The sequence below is a fragment of the Halichoerus grypus genome, chromosome 5 (genome assembly GCF_964656455.1).
Source record: "Halichoerus grypus chromosome 5, mHalGry1.hap1.1, whole genome shotgun sequence".
NCBI classification, from domain to species: Eukaryota; Metazoa; Chordata; class Mammalia; order Carnivora; family Phocidae; genus Halichoerus; species Halichoerus grypus.
Window position 1 is genome coordinate 155,351,389 of NC_135716.1, and position 14,273 is coordinate 155,365,661.

The 14,273-nt window shown below is 55.3% G+C and overlaps 2 protein-coding genes across 2 annotated transcripts; one reads left to right on the forward strand and one right to left on the reverse strand.

Moving 5' to 3' along the window:
- The first annotated feature begins 1,975 nt into the window (after positions 1-1,975).
- Positions 1,976-3,225, forward strand: GUCA2A (guanylate cyclase activator 2A). The gene is made up of 3 exons (XM_036091477.2): positions 1,976-2,050; positions 2,551-2,746; positions 3,143-3,225. Exons 1-3 carry the CDS (start codon positions 1,976-1,978, stop codon positions 3,205-3,207), a joined length of 336 nt encoding a protein of 111 aa, XP_035947370.2. The 3' UTR covers positions 3,208-3,225.
- Positions 3,226-5,935: 2,710 nt separating this feature from the next.
- GUCA2B (guanylate cyclase activator 2B) lies at positions 5,936-10,448 on the reverse strand. The gene is made up of 4 exons (XM_036091476.2): positions 9,989-10,448; positions 8,910-9,334; positions 7,654-7,840; positions 5,936-6,978 (listed from the first exon to the last, which is right to left on the reverse strand). The coding sequence occupies exons 2-4, from the start codon at positions 9,048-9,050 to the stop codon at positions 6,917-6,919; spliced, it is 390 nt and encodes a 129-aa protein (XP_035947369.1). The 5' UTR covers positions 9,051-9,334; positions 9,989-10,448; the 3' UTR covers positions 5,936-6,916.
- Positions 10,449-14,273: the final 3,825 nt, after the last annotated feature.

Genomic DNA, 14,273 nt, shown 5'->3' on the forward strand with positions numbered 1-14,273 from the left:
GACTGGACGCGCACACACATCCTTCAGCATGCGTGCGCGCACAGACACACACACACACAGACACACAGACAGACAGACAGACAGACACACACACACACACACACACACACACACACACACACACACACACACGGGGGAGGGGAGGGAAGTCCAGTCCAGCTGGCCTGGGAGGGCAGGTAGGGCAAGTGTTTCCTGCCCCCCGCCCCCCGCCTTGGGCCAGACCCCTTTGTAGTTTCCTGCCTGTCAGGTTCTGCTCCTCCAGTCCCTTCTTCAATACTTACTCTCTCCATCCAGGGATTCCTGCCCCTGTAGCCTTCCTGAAAGCTGTCCTGGCTTCTGGCCTGGCTTGTTTGTAGATTAGAACAATGGAGCGCTGAGGGCTTTCCTTCTTCTGTGTCCTGGGGGCCTTGCTCACAAGAGAACACGAGGAACACCCACTGAGCCAGAGGGTCCGAGTCTAGAGGGACAGAAACACACACCCAAGTAATCCTACCCAACAAGACCCCCAGGGGGGGAATGTATCTGGTTCTACGGGAACTTAGGTTATTTTGCTGGGGACGCAGTGGAGGTTATTTGGTCTGGGCCTTCAAGTTTGAGTAGGAGTTTACCTAGTGACAAGGATGGAAAAGCCTTCCAGGCAGATAAAACAGCATTTTCAAAGGCAGGGAAGCCTGTTCAGGAAGGGTGGGGGAGGTGAGCCTGGTGAGAAAGGTCAGGATGGGGATATTAGGCTGGTCTAGTTGGGGAAGAAGGGAAGCAGAAGGGGAGGGCACACATGGGGGGGGTGGTAGTTGGAAGGCAGAAACACGACTGAGGAGGTTAGGGGAGCAGGGGCTAGGGTATCGGGAGGGAGAGGGGAGGAGTTCATTCTAGGACAATCTGACGCTGAAGGACAGGCAAGGTCAGCACAAGATGAGGACAGGCTGTGGCTCAGATGGGCAAGTGGTCACCAGAGGGGTCAACGGGGACCAGAAGCTGCTGCTGCTATTGATAAAAATAATAATAATGGGATGACTTTTACTGAGTTCTTTCTGTGTGCCAGGCACTGAGCTAAGCATCTTTACAACATCTCTAATCCTCAGAATAAGCCCACAAGGTAGGTGTTATTAGTAGTATTGATCCACAAGGGGTGCTGAGGCTCGGAGAGGAAAAACAATTTGCCCAAGTTCACATGCATTAAAATCATGCAGTACAGGTAGCACTTGAACCCAGGCCCGTGGGACAGCAGAGCTGAGTCCTTTCTTAAAGTCATAGTGGCCAAACCTAGTACCTACCTTGGTCTACAACTCATCTCTCATCATTTGAAGCCCCCTTGTAACCCCCTCTTCCCCTAGGCTGAACTACTCACATTCCCTGAATATTCCAGGCCTGTTTACCTCCTGCTTGTTCCACATGTAGCGTCCTTTGCAAGAAATGGCCTCTCCCTGGCTCCTTTTCTAAGAAAATTCCACCCATTCTCCAGAACTCAGTGCTGACACAACCTCCTTTGGGAAATCCTCCTGAACTCCCTGCCCCTGGGCTGGGTGGGATGGCTCCTCCATCCACGCCCCAACCCCCACTCCCCTAATCACCCTGCATTGCCCCAGTCTGGGCCTCCCTCCTTAAGGGCTGGGCTGGCTCTGCAGCCCCACCCCGGCCTGGCTTAGAGCAGGTGTCAGTGAGTGTGTGTGGTTGGTGAACGGACACAGGACCTAGCCTGGCTGGGGTTAAACTGGGAGCCCAGGGAGGGGCAGGGGCTCTCCGCAAGGCTCCCGGGACTGATCTCTTATCTTCCAGGGCTGTCTCGAGCCTTATCTGATTAGGCCTGAGTTGACAGGCTCGCCCTGAGTTGACAGGCTCGCCCTGAGTTGACAGGCTAGCTGATGAGATGCTGATAAGGCTCCCTGGTTACTCAGTAACCCTGCCCTCGTTAAAAGTCCCACTGTTTCCTCTGGCATCCAGAACCAACCGTTCCTCCCTCTTGGGCACTACTGCCATGAATACCTTCCTGCTCTCTGCACTGTGCCTCCTTGGGACCTGGGCTGTCCTGGCAGGGGGAGTCACTGTGCAGGTAAATCCTCTGTCCCTCCCCTGGCCCAGCTCTCTGCTCCCAGTGCCCAGGGCCTGTCCCCGGAGAGAGCACCCCCTCCTTAGGGCTGGAGCAGGGCTGTGTCTCAGGTGTGGCACTTTCTCAGGAACCCGTCCCTCAGCCCTGCCTCATACCCCTTCCCCTTCAAACTTGGAGGAGAGAAGAGAACCACTTGGGAAAGGGAGGTGATTAGCCAATTTACTGAGTGCTTGCCATGAGCCAGGCTCCTCAAGTGAGGCCCCACGCTCACCCTGCGAAAATAAGATTATTAATCCCATTTTTCGGAGCTGGAAAACAGCCTCAGAGAAGTTCTGTAACTGGCTCTAAGCACATGGCTGGGAAGTGAAGGAGCTAGATTCAATTCTAGATCTTACTCTTCAGTCCTGTCCTCAGCCAGAGCCCAGGCCTGGGTCTTGGGAATCATGCGGACATCCTGGGGCAGGCTGCAGCCTGACCTCACACGCTGGACATGTCTCTCTCAGGATGGAAAGTTCTCTTTTCCCCTGGAGTCGGTGAAGAGGCTCAAGGACCTCCGGGAGCTCCAGGAGCCCAGCACCCGGAAGAGCAGGAAGAGTGGTGCGCCCATGGTTCCCCAAGTCTGCAGCCACCTGAAGTTTCCGGAAGAACTCAAGCCTCTCTGCAAGGAGACCAATGCCCAGGAGATCCTCCATAGGCTGCGTGAGTAGCCTCCTCTCTGGCGGGTGGGGCCTGGGAACTCCCTGATTGGTGGCCCGGGAGGGGGAGGTGTGCTCTGATTGGTGGGTCTGCTGAACCTGCTGGAAGTAGTTCTAAGTTGTAATTGGCGAAGGTTAATTTTGAAAGATCCTCGCTCTGACCGATGACTGGTTGGTAGTTCTGCGCCGCGGGTCCTCTGGCCTTAGCTATTGCTCCTTCTGGGTGGAATCCCCACTCTGACTGGCTGGCTTGAGCGGTACCTGTTGGGGGTGGAAAGACCAGTGGGTGGGAGGGGACAGGCCCGGGTTTCTCCTGGGGCCTCAGTGGCAGATGTCCAAGCTCTGGCGCAAGGGAAGGGGGGTGCTCTGACTCTCTCGGCACCCCATCTCTCCTGCGCAGAGGCCATCGCCGAGGACCCGAGATCGTGCGAGATCTGTGCCTTCGCGGCCTGTGCCGGATGCTAGGACACAGGCTTCCTGGCCCTCCCCCGCGGGATGCTCGGCCGGGCCTCCAGGGGAGGATTGAGGAGGGGGTGGCCTGGGGCGGCCTGGGGAGGCCCAGCCCCTGACCCATCCGAGTTGCCGGCGCTTCCCAAGATCCACTGCAGCCCTCAGCTAATAAACCAGTTGCCAGAGTCCTCCTGGTGTCGCTTCCTTCCTGCCTTCCTTTGTCAGTGGACTGGTCAGCCAGCTTTATAAGGGTGCCTGCCCTGCCCCGGCAAGCTCGGAGTTTAGTGTGTGCCTCCCGCTATTAAGCTGCCACGCCCCTGGGGCTGCCACCCCACACAGGCACCCAGGGGACCTCAACCTCCAGACCGCCCGTGGGGGAGGAAAACCTCTGCTTTTCCTTCCCAGCTCCGCGGGAGGGGGAGAACCCCAGAGCCGCTACGCCATGAGTGAGCACAGGAGTCTGCCGGCTTGGTGTCCCACACATAGCTGGGGCGGTGGACACATAGCTGGGGCGCCCATAAGACTGGCCCAGGGCTCTGGAGTGTTCAAGGTCCCTCGGGCCCTGCCCCTCCACCCCCACGGCAGTGTAGCCTCCTGCCCTCCCGGAGGGGACCACACCTCCAGCCCCAACCCTCACCACTTCCTCAGCTCCCCTCACCTGTGCTCTGCTCCTCTTCCCACACTCCTGGCCCGAGAAACTCCCACTGAGGCTCCAAGGCTGTGCTCCCATGGCCTCTCAGAAGCGTCTCCCTCGCAGGAGTCTTCGTGCTCCCACTCTGTCCCCGGTGCTCTGTGGGCACTTTGATCAGCCCCGCTGGGCTGTACTGGGTTCTGTGACCCCCGGAGCGGGTAAAACCCACCACACCGATGATGCCCGAGGACACGACCCAGGGCGGGGGAAAGCCAGAGCTACACAGGCCGGCCTCAGGTCTTGCACATACTTTGCCTCTCTGTGCCTCAGTGTCCTCCCCTGTAAAACTGGGACTGTGATAGTAGCTGCCTCCCAGGCTGGGTGAAATAATGCTGCAAAGGTGTATGTCATGCACATCAAGTTCAGGCCGTGCGCAGGGAATCAATAAATGGTAAAAACAAACCAGAAGATGGGGAAAGAGGGTCAAGCTGAGACCGGTTCAGACAGGGGCAAGGAGTTGAGACACGGAGGGCTGCTTGTTAGCAAAGTTAGAGGGAATGGGAAAAGAGGAGGTGACCAGGGCATTTCTTGGGGAGTTGGGTGGAGAGGAAGTGCCACAGGGTGATTCAGGCAGAATTCCTTGGGCTGCAGAATTCAGAGGGTGAGGTGTCTTTAGGGCCAGATCAGGAGAGGCTTTGTGAAGGGGGAGGGGAGGCAGGCATTTGCATTAGTGGTTAGGATGTGCACTGGGGTGGATGGATAATCAAAACCAATCTGGAGGTAGGGAGGCAGAGGCCATTCCAGAAGGTGGAGTAGGTGCTGAATGGCGAAGGTCCGAGGCACTGGAAGGGTCCGGTCTGGACAGGGTGGGTCCTGGGAGGCACACAGGGCTGGGTTCAAACCCATGGGTTCAAATGCCCATGTTACTTACAAGTTGTGAACCCCTCTCTGAGACTTGGTTTCCTCATCCGAAAATGGGGATGCTAACAGACCCCACCGCCCAGGGTTGCAGGGGGATTTGATGAGATGCAGGGTAAGACAGGGTCATTCAGTGCTCCCACTCCGGACCTGGACTCTGGGGCCGGATCCTGGCTCTGCCTATTATCAGCTGTGTGACTGTGGCCAGCGCTCAGCCTCTTCTCCCCTCAGGCTCCTCGTCTGTAAAACGGGGATGACGAGAATCCCTACTTTGTAGGGTTGAGCGAGGATTAAATGAGGTGACACAGGAAAAGCTCGTAGAGCCCTGCCGAGCCCATAGTGGGCCCTCTGCTGCTGCTGCTGCTCTTACTATTTCTGTGTAGGTGGCTCAGCCTGAGCCTGGCACTCGTGCTCCGTCAGAGACAGTTCTCTTCCCTGCCTCCTCCCCAGGCAGGTGGGGACCCAGCGTAGCTGAGGGGAGCAGTGGGAGCCGAAGCCAGCTGGTGCTGGGGCTCAGTTTAGACATGAGAGGGGGCACTGGGGATCCACAGAAGGCTAAGGGGCCCCGTTGGGGCCGTGCTGCCGTGTTCCTCTGGCATGCTGGCCCGAGAGACACAGGAGGACTGCGAAGGCCCCAGCCAGCCTTGTCTGCGGGGCGAGGGAGAGGAAGGAACTAGAGCTCTGGGGTCTGTGGCCTGTTGGAGTGGGAGGCTGCAGAGCTCATGAGCAGAACTGAGCAGCCGGGAGCAGCGGCTGGTCTGGGGGAGTTCGCCATGGCCTTGGCCCTGGGTGAACGGAGTTCAGAGACCACGGCCCCTTGGTGCCTGGCACTCCTCTCTGGCTGCCCGGGACAGCGGCTGTGGAGGAACCCAGCCTGTGGAAAGGCCCAGGAGTTGGCCGCAGCTGTGAGAACGCAGGGGCCCCTCTGGTAGGCATCATCGGTGTGGCCCGAGCCACAGGGAGGCCGTAACATGGTGGTTCAAAGTGTGGGCTCTGGCCCAGCCTGCCTGGGAAGAAGCCCATTTTGCCACTTTGCTGAGGCTGTGATCCTGGACTAGCTCGTTCTCTCTCTGTACCTGGGTCTCTATATTTGTAAAGTGGAGTGGTTATTGAAGAGTACCTGCTGCATTAGACCGTTTCGAGGACTCAGTGAGTTTAGAATAGGGCCTAGGGTACAGCAAATCCTCAATAGACTTTTAATTTTTAAAAAATTTTATTTATTTGTGAGAGGGAGAGATAGTGAGTGAGAGCACACAAGGAGGGGGAGTGGGATAGAGAGAAACAGGCTCCCTGCTAAGAGGGGAGCACGACACAGGACTCAATCCCAGGACCCCGGGATAATGACCTGAGCCGAAGGTGGATGCTTAACCGACTGAGCCACCCAGGCGCCCTGACATTGATTATTATTATTATTATTCCTCAGGGCTGCCAGGACGGAGAGAGGGAAGAAAGGTCTGGAGCTGGCCTGATGGTCCTGGGGAGCCTGAGAAGGGAGGGAGCTCAGGAAGGTAAGGGCGAAGGCCCAGGCCCATTTTCTCAGGAGCCCTGGGGCAGAGGCAGCCCAGACACCCAGCCTGGGAGGGGGCACCAAGTGGTTCTTCCCTGCGCCCACCCACCAGGGCAGCCCCACCTCCCAGGGGAAGCACAGCAGCCCTGGCTCTGTCGCTGGGCCAGGCCTGGAGCTCGGCTTGCAGGGTCAGATGGGTCCAGTCACTCTGCAGCATCTTAGCTCTGTGATTTGGGGGGACTCATTCCACGCCCCCCGTCAGCCTCCCTCCTCCTATATGAAATAGGGCTTGCTGATCCACCTCCGCAGGTGCTGGAAACTGGGAAGCTCCTGACTGTATCCTGAGATCAGCCTTTATCCTCACGTACTCAGCTTCCCAAGCACCTCTGCCCGGGGCTCCCGGGGATGGACATAGGGTCTCCAGACTCTGGGTGTAGGTAGGTGGGGCATCTTTATTGGGCAGCAGGGCTACCTCAGGGACCAAACTCCCCTCCAACCATGTGCCCAACCGCTTCGTGCCACGTCCAGCCGCTCGGGCCTCTGGCCAGTGGTGCTGATGCGCTCAGGGGCCCCACTGGGGCTCGGACGGGGCAGTGGGGGGCTGGTGTGGGCTGGGAAGGTAGCGGGCTGGGGGCGGTGTCCGGGTGGGCTCAGGGCAGCCAGTCCCCTCAGAGGCAGCCGGTGCAGGCGACATTCACACACAGCTCGCAGTCGTCCTCAGAGATGTTCTCTGGGCAGGGGAGAAATCCGGTCAGCAGCTGACCGTGAGGCACTGGGGCACTGGGGAGCTGCATCTCCAGGGGCTGGGGGGGTGGGGGAGGTCTAGCACCGGCATCTCTCTCACAGGTCAGGAGCCTGACGCTTCAGGAGCAGAGGGCAGCTCGGGGGCGAGTCCCAGGCCCCCCTGCCTCTCTGTGCCTGGGCCAGCCCCTTACACCCTTGGGGCCGGGGATATTCCTGTTGGCTCTCTCGGGGGGACAGGGGGCCGGGCACTTCGAGGGTGCCACATTTGCTGGCCAGCTCTGCTTCCTCCCTCATGTTTCGGCTTAGATGTCACCTCCTCTGGGAACCCTTTCAGACCCTTATGCCACCCCAGACGTGAGCCATCTCTCCCCGGGCCCCCGTGCTTCCCCCATGCCCCCCGTATTGCAGTCCTTGCTTATGGGGCCCTGGCCCAGGGCCCCCTTCCCTCCCATCTGTGAAGTCCGCTAGGACGATCAACGGTCCAGGGTGCCGGGGACCGAGGGGGGTCCTGGCGTGCCTGACTTGCAGTTTCCAGACCATGAAGGTCAGAGGCTAAGCTTCTTGACTCTCCCTGTCCCAGCCACTGGGTGCTTACTAGAAGGAACATGAAGTGGCAGAGCTGGGGGGTGGGGAGGAGAGCGAGCGAGGGGCAGGAACTCACTCAAGGCCTGGAAGACGCTGGCAGCTTCCTTGGATGTGCAGACAGGCTGGAGGTCCGGCGGCAGGGCCGGGTGGTGACACACGGAGGGCACGAGGCTCTGGGTCTGGAGGCGGGGGCTGGGCCCCCACTGCCCCTCCAGGTCACTCAGCTTCTTCACTGATTCCAGCTGGACCTGGAAGCCTTGGTGCTAGGGGGCCGGAGGGGACAGGAGATGAGAGGGTATGAAAACCTGGGCCAGGACGCCAGAGCTCCTCAGGCTCCACAGAGCCTTCCCTGTTCTCACGGAGGGTCCTGGGAGGGGGGACAGCCTGGGAGGGGGGAGCTGGTGCCACAGGCCCCCAGTAACTGTACATGAGGTTGCAGCCAGGCTGGGGAGCAAGTGATTCAAGGTATGAGCTTTGGAGACCGGTGAACCCCAGTTCAAATCCCAACTCTTCGCAATTGGCCGCCTGTATCTTCCGCACTCGGAGCCTCATCTGATGAACGAGCCTCCCTAGTGCCTGGCACCGGGGCCATACTCGGTAACTGGGTGATCACCCCTGAACTGGACATGGCAAAATGACCACCCCCAAGCTGGCTGGTTCCAAGGCCAGGGCCGCAGGGGGAAGCTGCCTCTCCTCCACCCCTGACAAGGAGGCCCCACCGAGAGTCAGGAATGTGACGGACACACGGGGCCACCGACGTCCCCATCCTCGCTGGCCAGTGACATCCTGCCACCCCGCAGGCAGGCCCTGGAAGGAGCCCCGGGCCCCCTGCTGTCTTCACTCCGAGCCTTTGTGTAGACTGTGCCCTCTGCCCGAGCAGTCCACAACCTCTGTGCCTGGCTGCCCCCTGCTCAGCCTGCCAAGGTCAGCTCAGTTACCTGCCAGGGAGACTTTCTGGTGACTATCCCCCATCCACCCGTATGTGGGTGAATGGAGAGAGCTGGGGGAAGACCCCTCTCCTCCGGGGCTCCTTAAGGGCGGGGACCACGTCTTGTTCCAGCTTCTGACCTCTGACCAGGACCTGCCTTCTGAGAGGGCAGTGCTGACTAGCGGAGGTTTATTATTGCTATCATCACCATCGTCATTGCCATTGACACTCTGGCTGCCCCCACCCACCAGCTGTCTTGGTCCCTGGGTTGTGATTAGGTGTTGGGGTGAGCCCTGGGCACTTGCTCCCCTGTATCCCATGAATTTCCTAGCGTTCCCTCTCCATCCCAGCCTCTCCCCCGCTGGGGACCTTCAGGCAAAGGGCTCGTGGCTGGAGGGACTCACCCGAATGTAGACTGAGTGTGTGTCCTGCAGCAGCAGGAGGAGGACCACCGAGGACAGGAGCCCTGACACCAGGCTGCCGTGCATCTTGCTCCGTCCGTATCCTACTGCCGCTGTCCACCGACTCCCATCCACTTCCCCCATGAGGAGCTCTTTATAGGCCAGGCTCCAGTGCCCTGATCACTCATTAACTGGCCAGCTGGGGTGGGGTTGACAGCTGGATGGCTCTTTGACAAGCCCCAAGCCCATTCCCAGGAAGGGGCCTGGGGTGATAAGGGCAGGGAGTTCCAGAGCCTCCTCTACATAGGAAGAGGATACTGTGTGGCAGGCACCTGGGGGGAGGGGGGCTCTCTGGGAGGGCCGTGGACACACCACTCAACCTTAGCTCCAGAAGACATCTATTCAAGTGGAAGGATGGAGAGACCATTCTACAGACAGGGAAAATGAGTCTCAAGAGGTGAAGTAACTTGCCCTAGGTCACCAAGCTAGTCGATGGCAGAGTAGGGACTCGAGTGTCTTTGACTCAGGTCAGCCCATGGTCCTTTCTCCACAGCCTTGGAGACAGATGGACTTGGGCTCAAATCCTGGTCCTTCTGCCTCTGTGTGAGTTTGGACAAGTCACACCAACTCCGACTGATCCTGTTTTGCCCTTCCATCAAGTGGGCATAATGACAGAATCTGCCATGGGAGGTTGCTGTGAGGATGACGGGGCCAGGCCCACTTGAGTTCCCCGGTAACTCGAGCTCCTTAATCTCCCTCTAGGCAATGCCTAACCCACTACCCCAATGGCTGATCGTCGATTGGAGAGAAGAGGGCAAAGTCCCCAAGGGCATTATCACCACCGCCACCCAGCAGCTGTAAACAGTGCTCCAGCCAAGGCTCACCTCTGCTGGACAGGGAGCCTGGCATGTGACGGTCACCCCACTCATGACATTAAATTGAGGCCCAGATGGCCCAGTGAGGCTCACTCTCCAACCTGTAGCTAAAATTTGACATCATCACACGCCCTAATACCCTACTTGCCCACACTTTTGCTGATGCATTCCACCTGCCTGAAATGCCCATCACCCCCTTTTTCTTACCTTGGGATGGATGGAAAAGGGCTTGGGCGAGCCCTGGCATTTCCTATGTCTTGCTTTGAATCCAGACTTCAGCCTTTACTCTAGAGTGTGAAGGAATTAATGGACTCTTCCATGCTTTTTCACCTGTAAACTGAAAATAATCATCGGTAACAATAGCTTTCATTTCTTGAACATGCACCGTAAGCGAGCTAAGCGCAGTGCTCATGCACGTGAGCGTGATTCCATCTAATCCCCTAGGAGAGGTGTAATGGTGGTCTCCATTTTCCAGACGAGTAACCCAAGGCCCAACCAGGTCAAGCACTATGTAAGAGGGGGCAGCAGGCTTTGTCTCTGGAATTCTTGCATCTGTTCAGCTGACTGAAAAAGGAACCTGGGCCTTGGAGGCACGAAGATCTCAGCGCTTCTCAACCGTGTGACTTTGGGTACCTTACGTAGCTTCTCTGAGCCTCTGTTTCTTCATCAGGAAGTGGAGGAAATCATGGACAGTTTCGTAGTGGTTGTTGTGAGGAAACACTAACCAGGCCCGTCCCAGGGGAGCCCGTGACTCTCCCTGTCCCCAAGCTGACCATTTCCCCAGCTAGCATCTGTCCGTGGCGGCCACGCAGTCCGTGGAGGCGCCTCTGCCTCTCCTTCTCCAGGGAACTCTCCGTGACAAGCCCCATTTCTGAACCTACAGCTGAACAGTTCTGATCTTTAACTCCCACATCCTTGCTCTTTCAACCAGAGCAAGCTTGGCCCCACTGGCCCTCCAGGAAGGGAGAGGAATGAACCCACAGGGTCTGGAGGCCCCTCTTTCTCTTCTCTGCCTTCCGGTCCCTCCAGCCCGTCATGTGTTACTCTTTTCCTGGGAATAAGTTGTGACTTCCCTATCTGCCTAACGTGACTCAAATTCCTATTTCAGCCCAGCTCCTCCTAATCACTTCATGAATGACCCAGCATCCATCAAAACTGAGTCACAGGTGCAAACCCACGCTGCCGCCCCCGTTCAGCCAGGGTGCTCTGACGTTTCCCAGGGAGCTCTGACTGGGAAGCTCTGACCATCACACCAGCCTGGATTCTGGTCTCTGTGTGGAAGCTTCAAATGCCACAGTAGAGTGAGTGACCGTTCGCCTGTGTGTGTGTGTGTGTGTGTGTGTGTGTGTGTGTGTGTGTTCGGGCGTTCTGCTCTCCGAACCCGGTTCCCCGCCCAGGGCCCACCACCGCAGAGCCCCGGCACCTGTGACCCTCCCTGCACCTAAATGGACCACTTCTCGAGCAGCATTTGTCACAGCCGACCACTCTGTTTCTCTTGGAATAAAGCATTTTCTCCACTTGCCTTCTGGGACGCACGCTCTCCAATCTCATTGGCTCATCTCCTTGGGCTTCTCTGTGGGTTGTCCCTTCTCTTTTTGACCTCTAGACCTCAGAATGCTCCAGGGGCTCCAGCGCTCAGTCCTGGGACCACTCTTCTGTGTCTGGTCACCAGTGATCTTATCCCGTCTCAGGGACTTCAATGCCATCAGTTCCTGATTCTCCCCCTAACCTGACCTCTCCCCTCAATTCCAGACTCCTTTATTTACCAGCTCAGCATCTCCAGCTCAGCAACAGTCAATAGTAAAACCAGTCACACAGTTGCTCAGGCCGAAAATCTGAGAGTCATTCTTGATGCCTTTTTTTTTTTTTTAATTTGCCAAATTCAATTCATTGGCAAATCCAGTTGGCTCTATCTTTAAAATATATCTAGACTTTAACCATGACTCACCATCTCCACTGCTACCCAAGGTCCAATAGTAGAGTGAGTCTCTGATCGTTGATTTCATGGATTATTTCATGGATTATTACAACAGCCTTGTATTAGTCAGAATTTTCCAGAGAAACAAAACCAATGTAGAATATATATAACATCTGCTACTTTCCCAAAATTCATCTTGTCAAGGTCACCAGCCACTTCCAGGTTGCCAAACCCAGGGGGCAGTTCTCGGTCTTCATCTTACCAGAGCTAACTACAGCCTTCGACCCAGGTAATCATGTGCTGGTTTCTGAAACACTTTCTCCATTTGGCTTTGAAGACACAGCTCTCGAACTGGGCTCTATCTACTACTGCTCCTTCTTCTGCTGTGCTGGTTCCTGCCTCTCTGCCTTACCTCCAAATGTCACAGTGCCCTCTTATGGTTCTGTCTTGGGACATCTCCTCTCTTCCATCCAGTCACTCCCTCAATCCAGTGTCAGAACTCAATGAATCATATACTCCCTGATGATTTTACATATATATAATTTATGTCTCATCATTCCTTTCTTTCTTCTACCTACCTACCTACCTATCATCTATCTATCAATCATCTAATCTATGCCTATCTATCTAGATTTATTTTAAGAAATTGGCTTATTTAATTGTGGGGCTGGCAAGTCTGAAATCTGTAGGACAGAGTGCAGACTGGTGGGCTGGAAATTCAGGTGAGTTGATGTTGCATTCTTGAGTCTTAGACCTGTAAGGCAGGCCAGCAGGTGGCAAATGCAGATAGGGTCTTTATGTTGTGATCCTGGGGCAGAATTTCCTCTTCTTTGGGAAACCTCAGTCTTTGCTCTTAAGGCCTTCAACTAATTGGGTGAAGCCCATCCACATTATTCACTCAAAGTCTGCTGATTATAAATGTTAATCATATCTGAAAAATTACCTTCACAGCAACATCCAGACTGTTGTTTGACCAAACAACTGTGCACCATAGCCTCGTCAAGAGAGACTTTCAACCAGGTCTCTCTGTATCCACCCTTGCCCCTCTTCAGGAGCCTTCTCCACACACAGCCAGAGTGATCCTATCACAATCTAAGTCACACCATGTCCCTCCTCTGCTCTAATCTGCTAACAGCTTCCCACTTTACTCAGGGTAAATCCAAAGGCTTCCACTGTTCTACAAAGTCCCTTTGGCACCCCTCCAAAGACTTTGACCTTATCTCCAAAGAGTCTGCTCTTCACTCTCTGGGTTCTGGCCACACTAGCTTCCTTGCTGTCACCCAAACATGCCGAAGTTTGCTTACTTCGGGGTCTTTGCTCTTCTCCCACATATTTATATGGCTCACCTGTCACTTCATCCCAGTATCTGCTCAAATGCCACTTCCCCAAAGAGCTTTTTCTGGCTATCCTACCTTGTTTCCTTGCTTTCTTGTAGCACCGGTCCTAGGTATACATTTCGTTTCTTGCATTTCCCTCCCCTACTAGATTGTAAGCTCTATTAGAGTAAGGGATTTGTCTATTTTGTTCTCCCAAAACAATATCTGGCACATAGTTGGGGCTCAGCCAATAGCTGATGAGTTGAGTGAATGAATGTGTTGGAAATACTGACTCCAGGAACCCCTAGATGTTTGGTCTGGACAGTTTCCTACTTCTCTGAGCCTCATTCATCACATCTAGCATGTAAGGGGCCTGGCCCATGCTGTGTGTTCAAAAATACTGGTTATTATTCTTTTCATAGTTGTGAAATAATTTGTTTACCAAGAAACACAATCCTTTTTGTGTCTTAGGTTCATAGCAAACTCTAAGGCATTCGATAACTTAAAATATTTACTGGTGGCCTACCATGTGACAAGCACCATTCTAGGCACAAGAGATACAGCAACCAATGAAATGGACAAAGTCACTGCCCACCACGCCATACTGGTGGCTCGGACAGGGAGTCGGAATCGAGATGTGAGCAGGCGTTCAATTCTAGAGAGTCTTTGAAGTTGGAGCCACAGGATTATTTTCTGTTACCTTGGATGTCAAGGGTGAATGAAGAGAGGAGTCAAAGACAACTCTCAGGTTGTCCCAAGTCAAGCGGTGCTGTCATCTATTGAGATGTGAAACAGAAATGAGCAGGTCCGGTGAGGGTATCAAGAGTTCTGGTTGGATAAAGAAGATGTGGTATATATATACAATGGAATATTATGCAGCCATCAAAAGGAATAAGATCTTGCCATTTGCAACGACGTGGATGGAACTGGAGGGTATTATGCTGAGCGAAATAAGTCAAACAGAGAAAGACATGTATCATATGACCTCACTGATATGAGGAATTCTTAATCTCAGGAAACAAACTGAGGGTTGCTGGAGTGGGGGGTGGGGTGGGAGGGATGGGGTGACTGGGTGATGGACACTGGGGAGGGTATGTGCTCTGGTAAGCGCTGTGAATTGTGCAAGACTGTTGAATCTCAGATCTGTACCTCTGAAACAAATAATGCAATATATGTTAAGAAAGAAAAAAAGAAGAAGAATGTAGCAGGAGGGGAAGAATGAAGGGGGGGAAATCGGAGGGGGAGAAGAACCATGAGA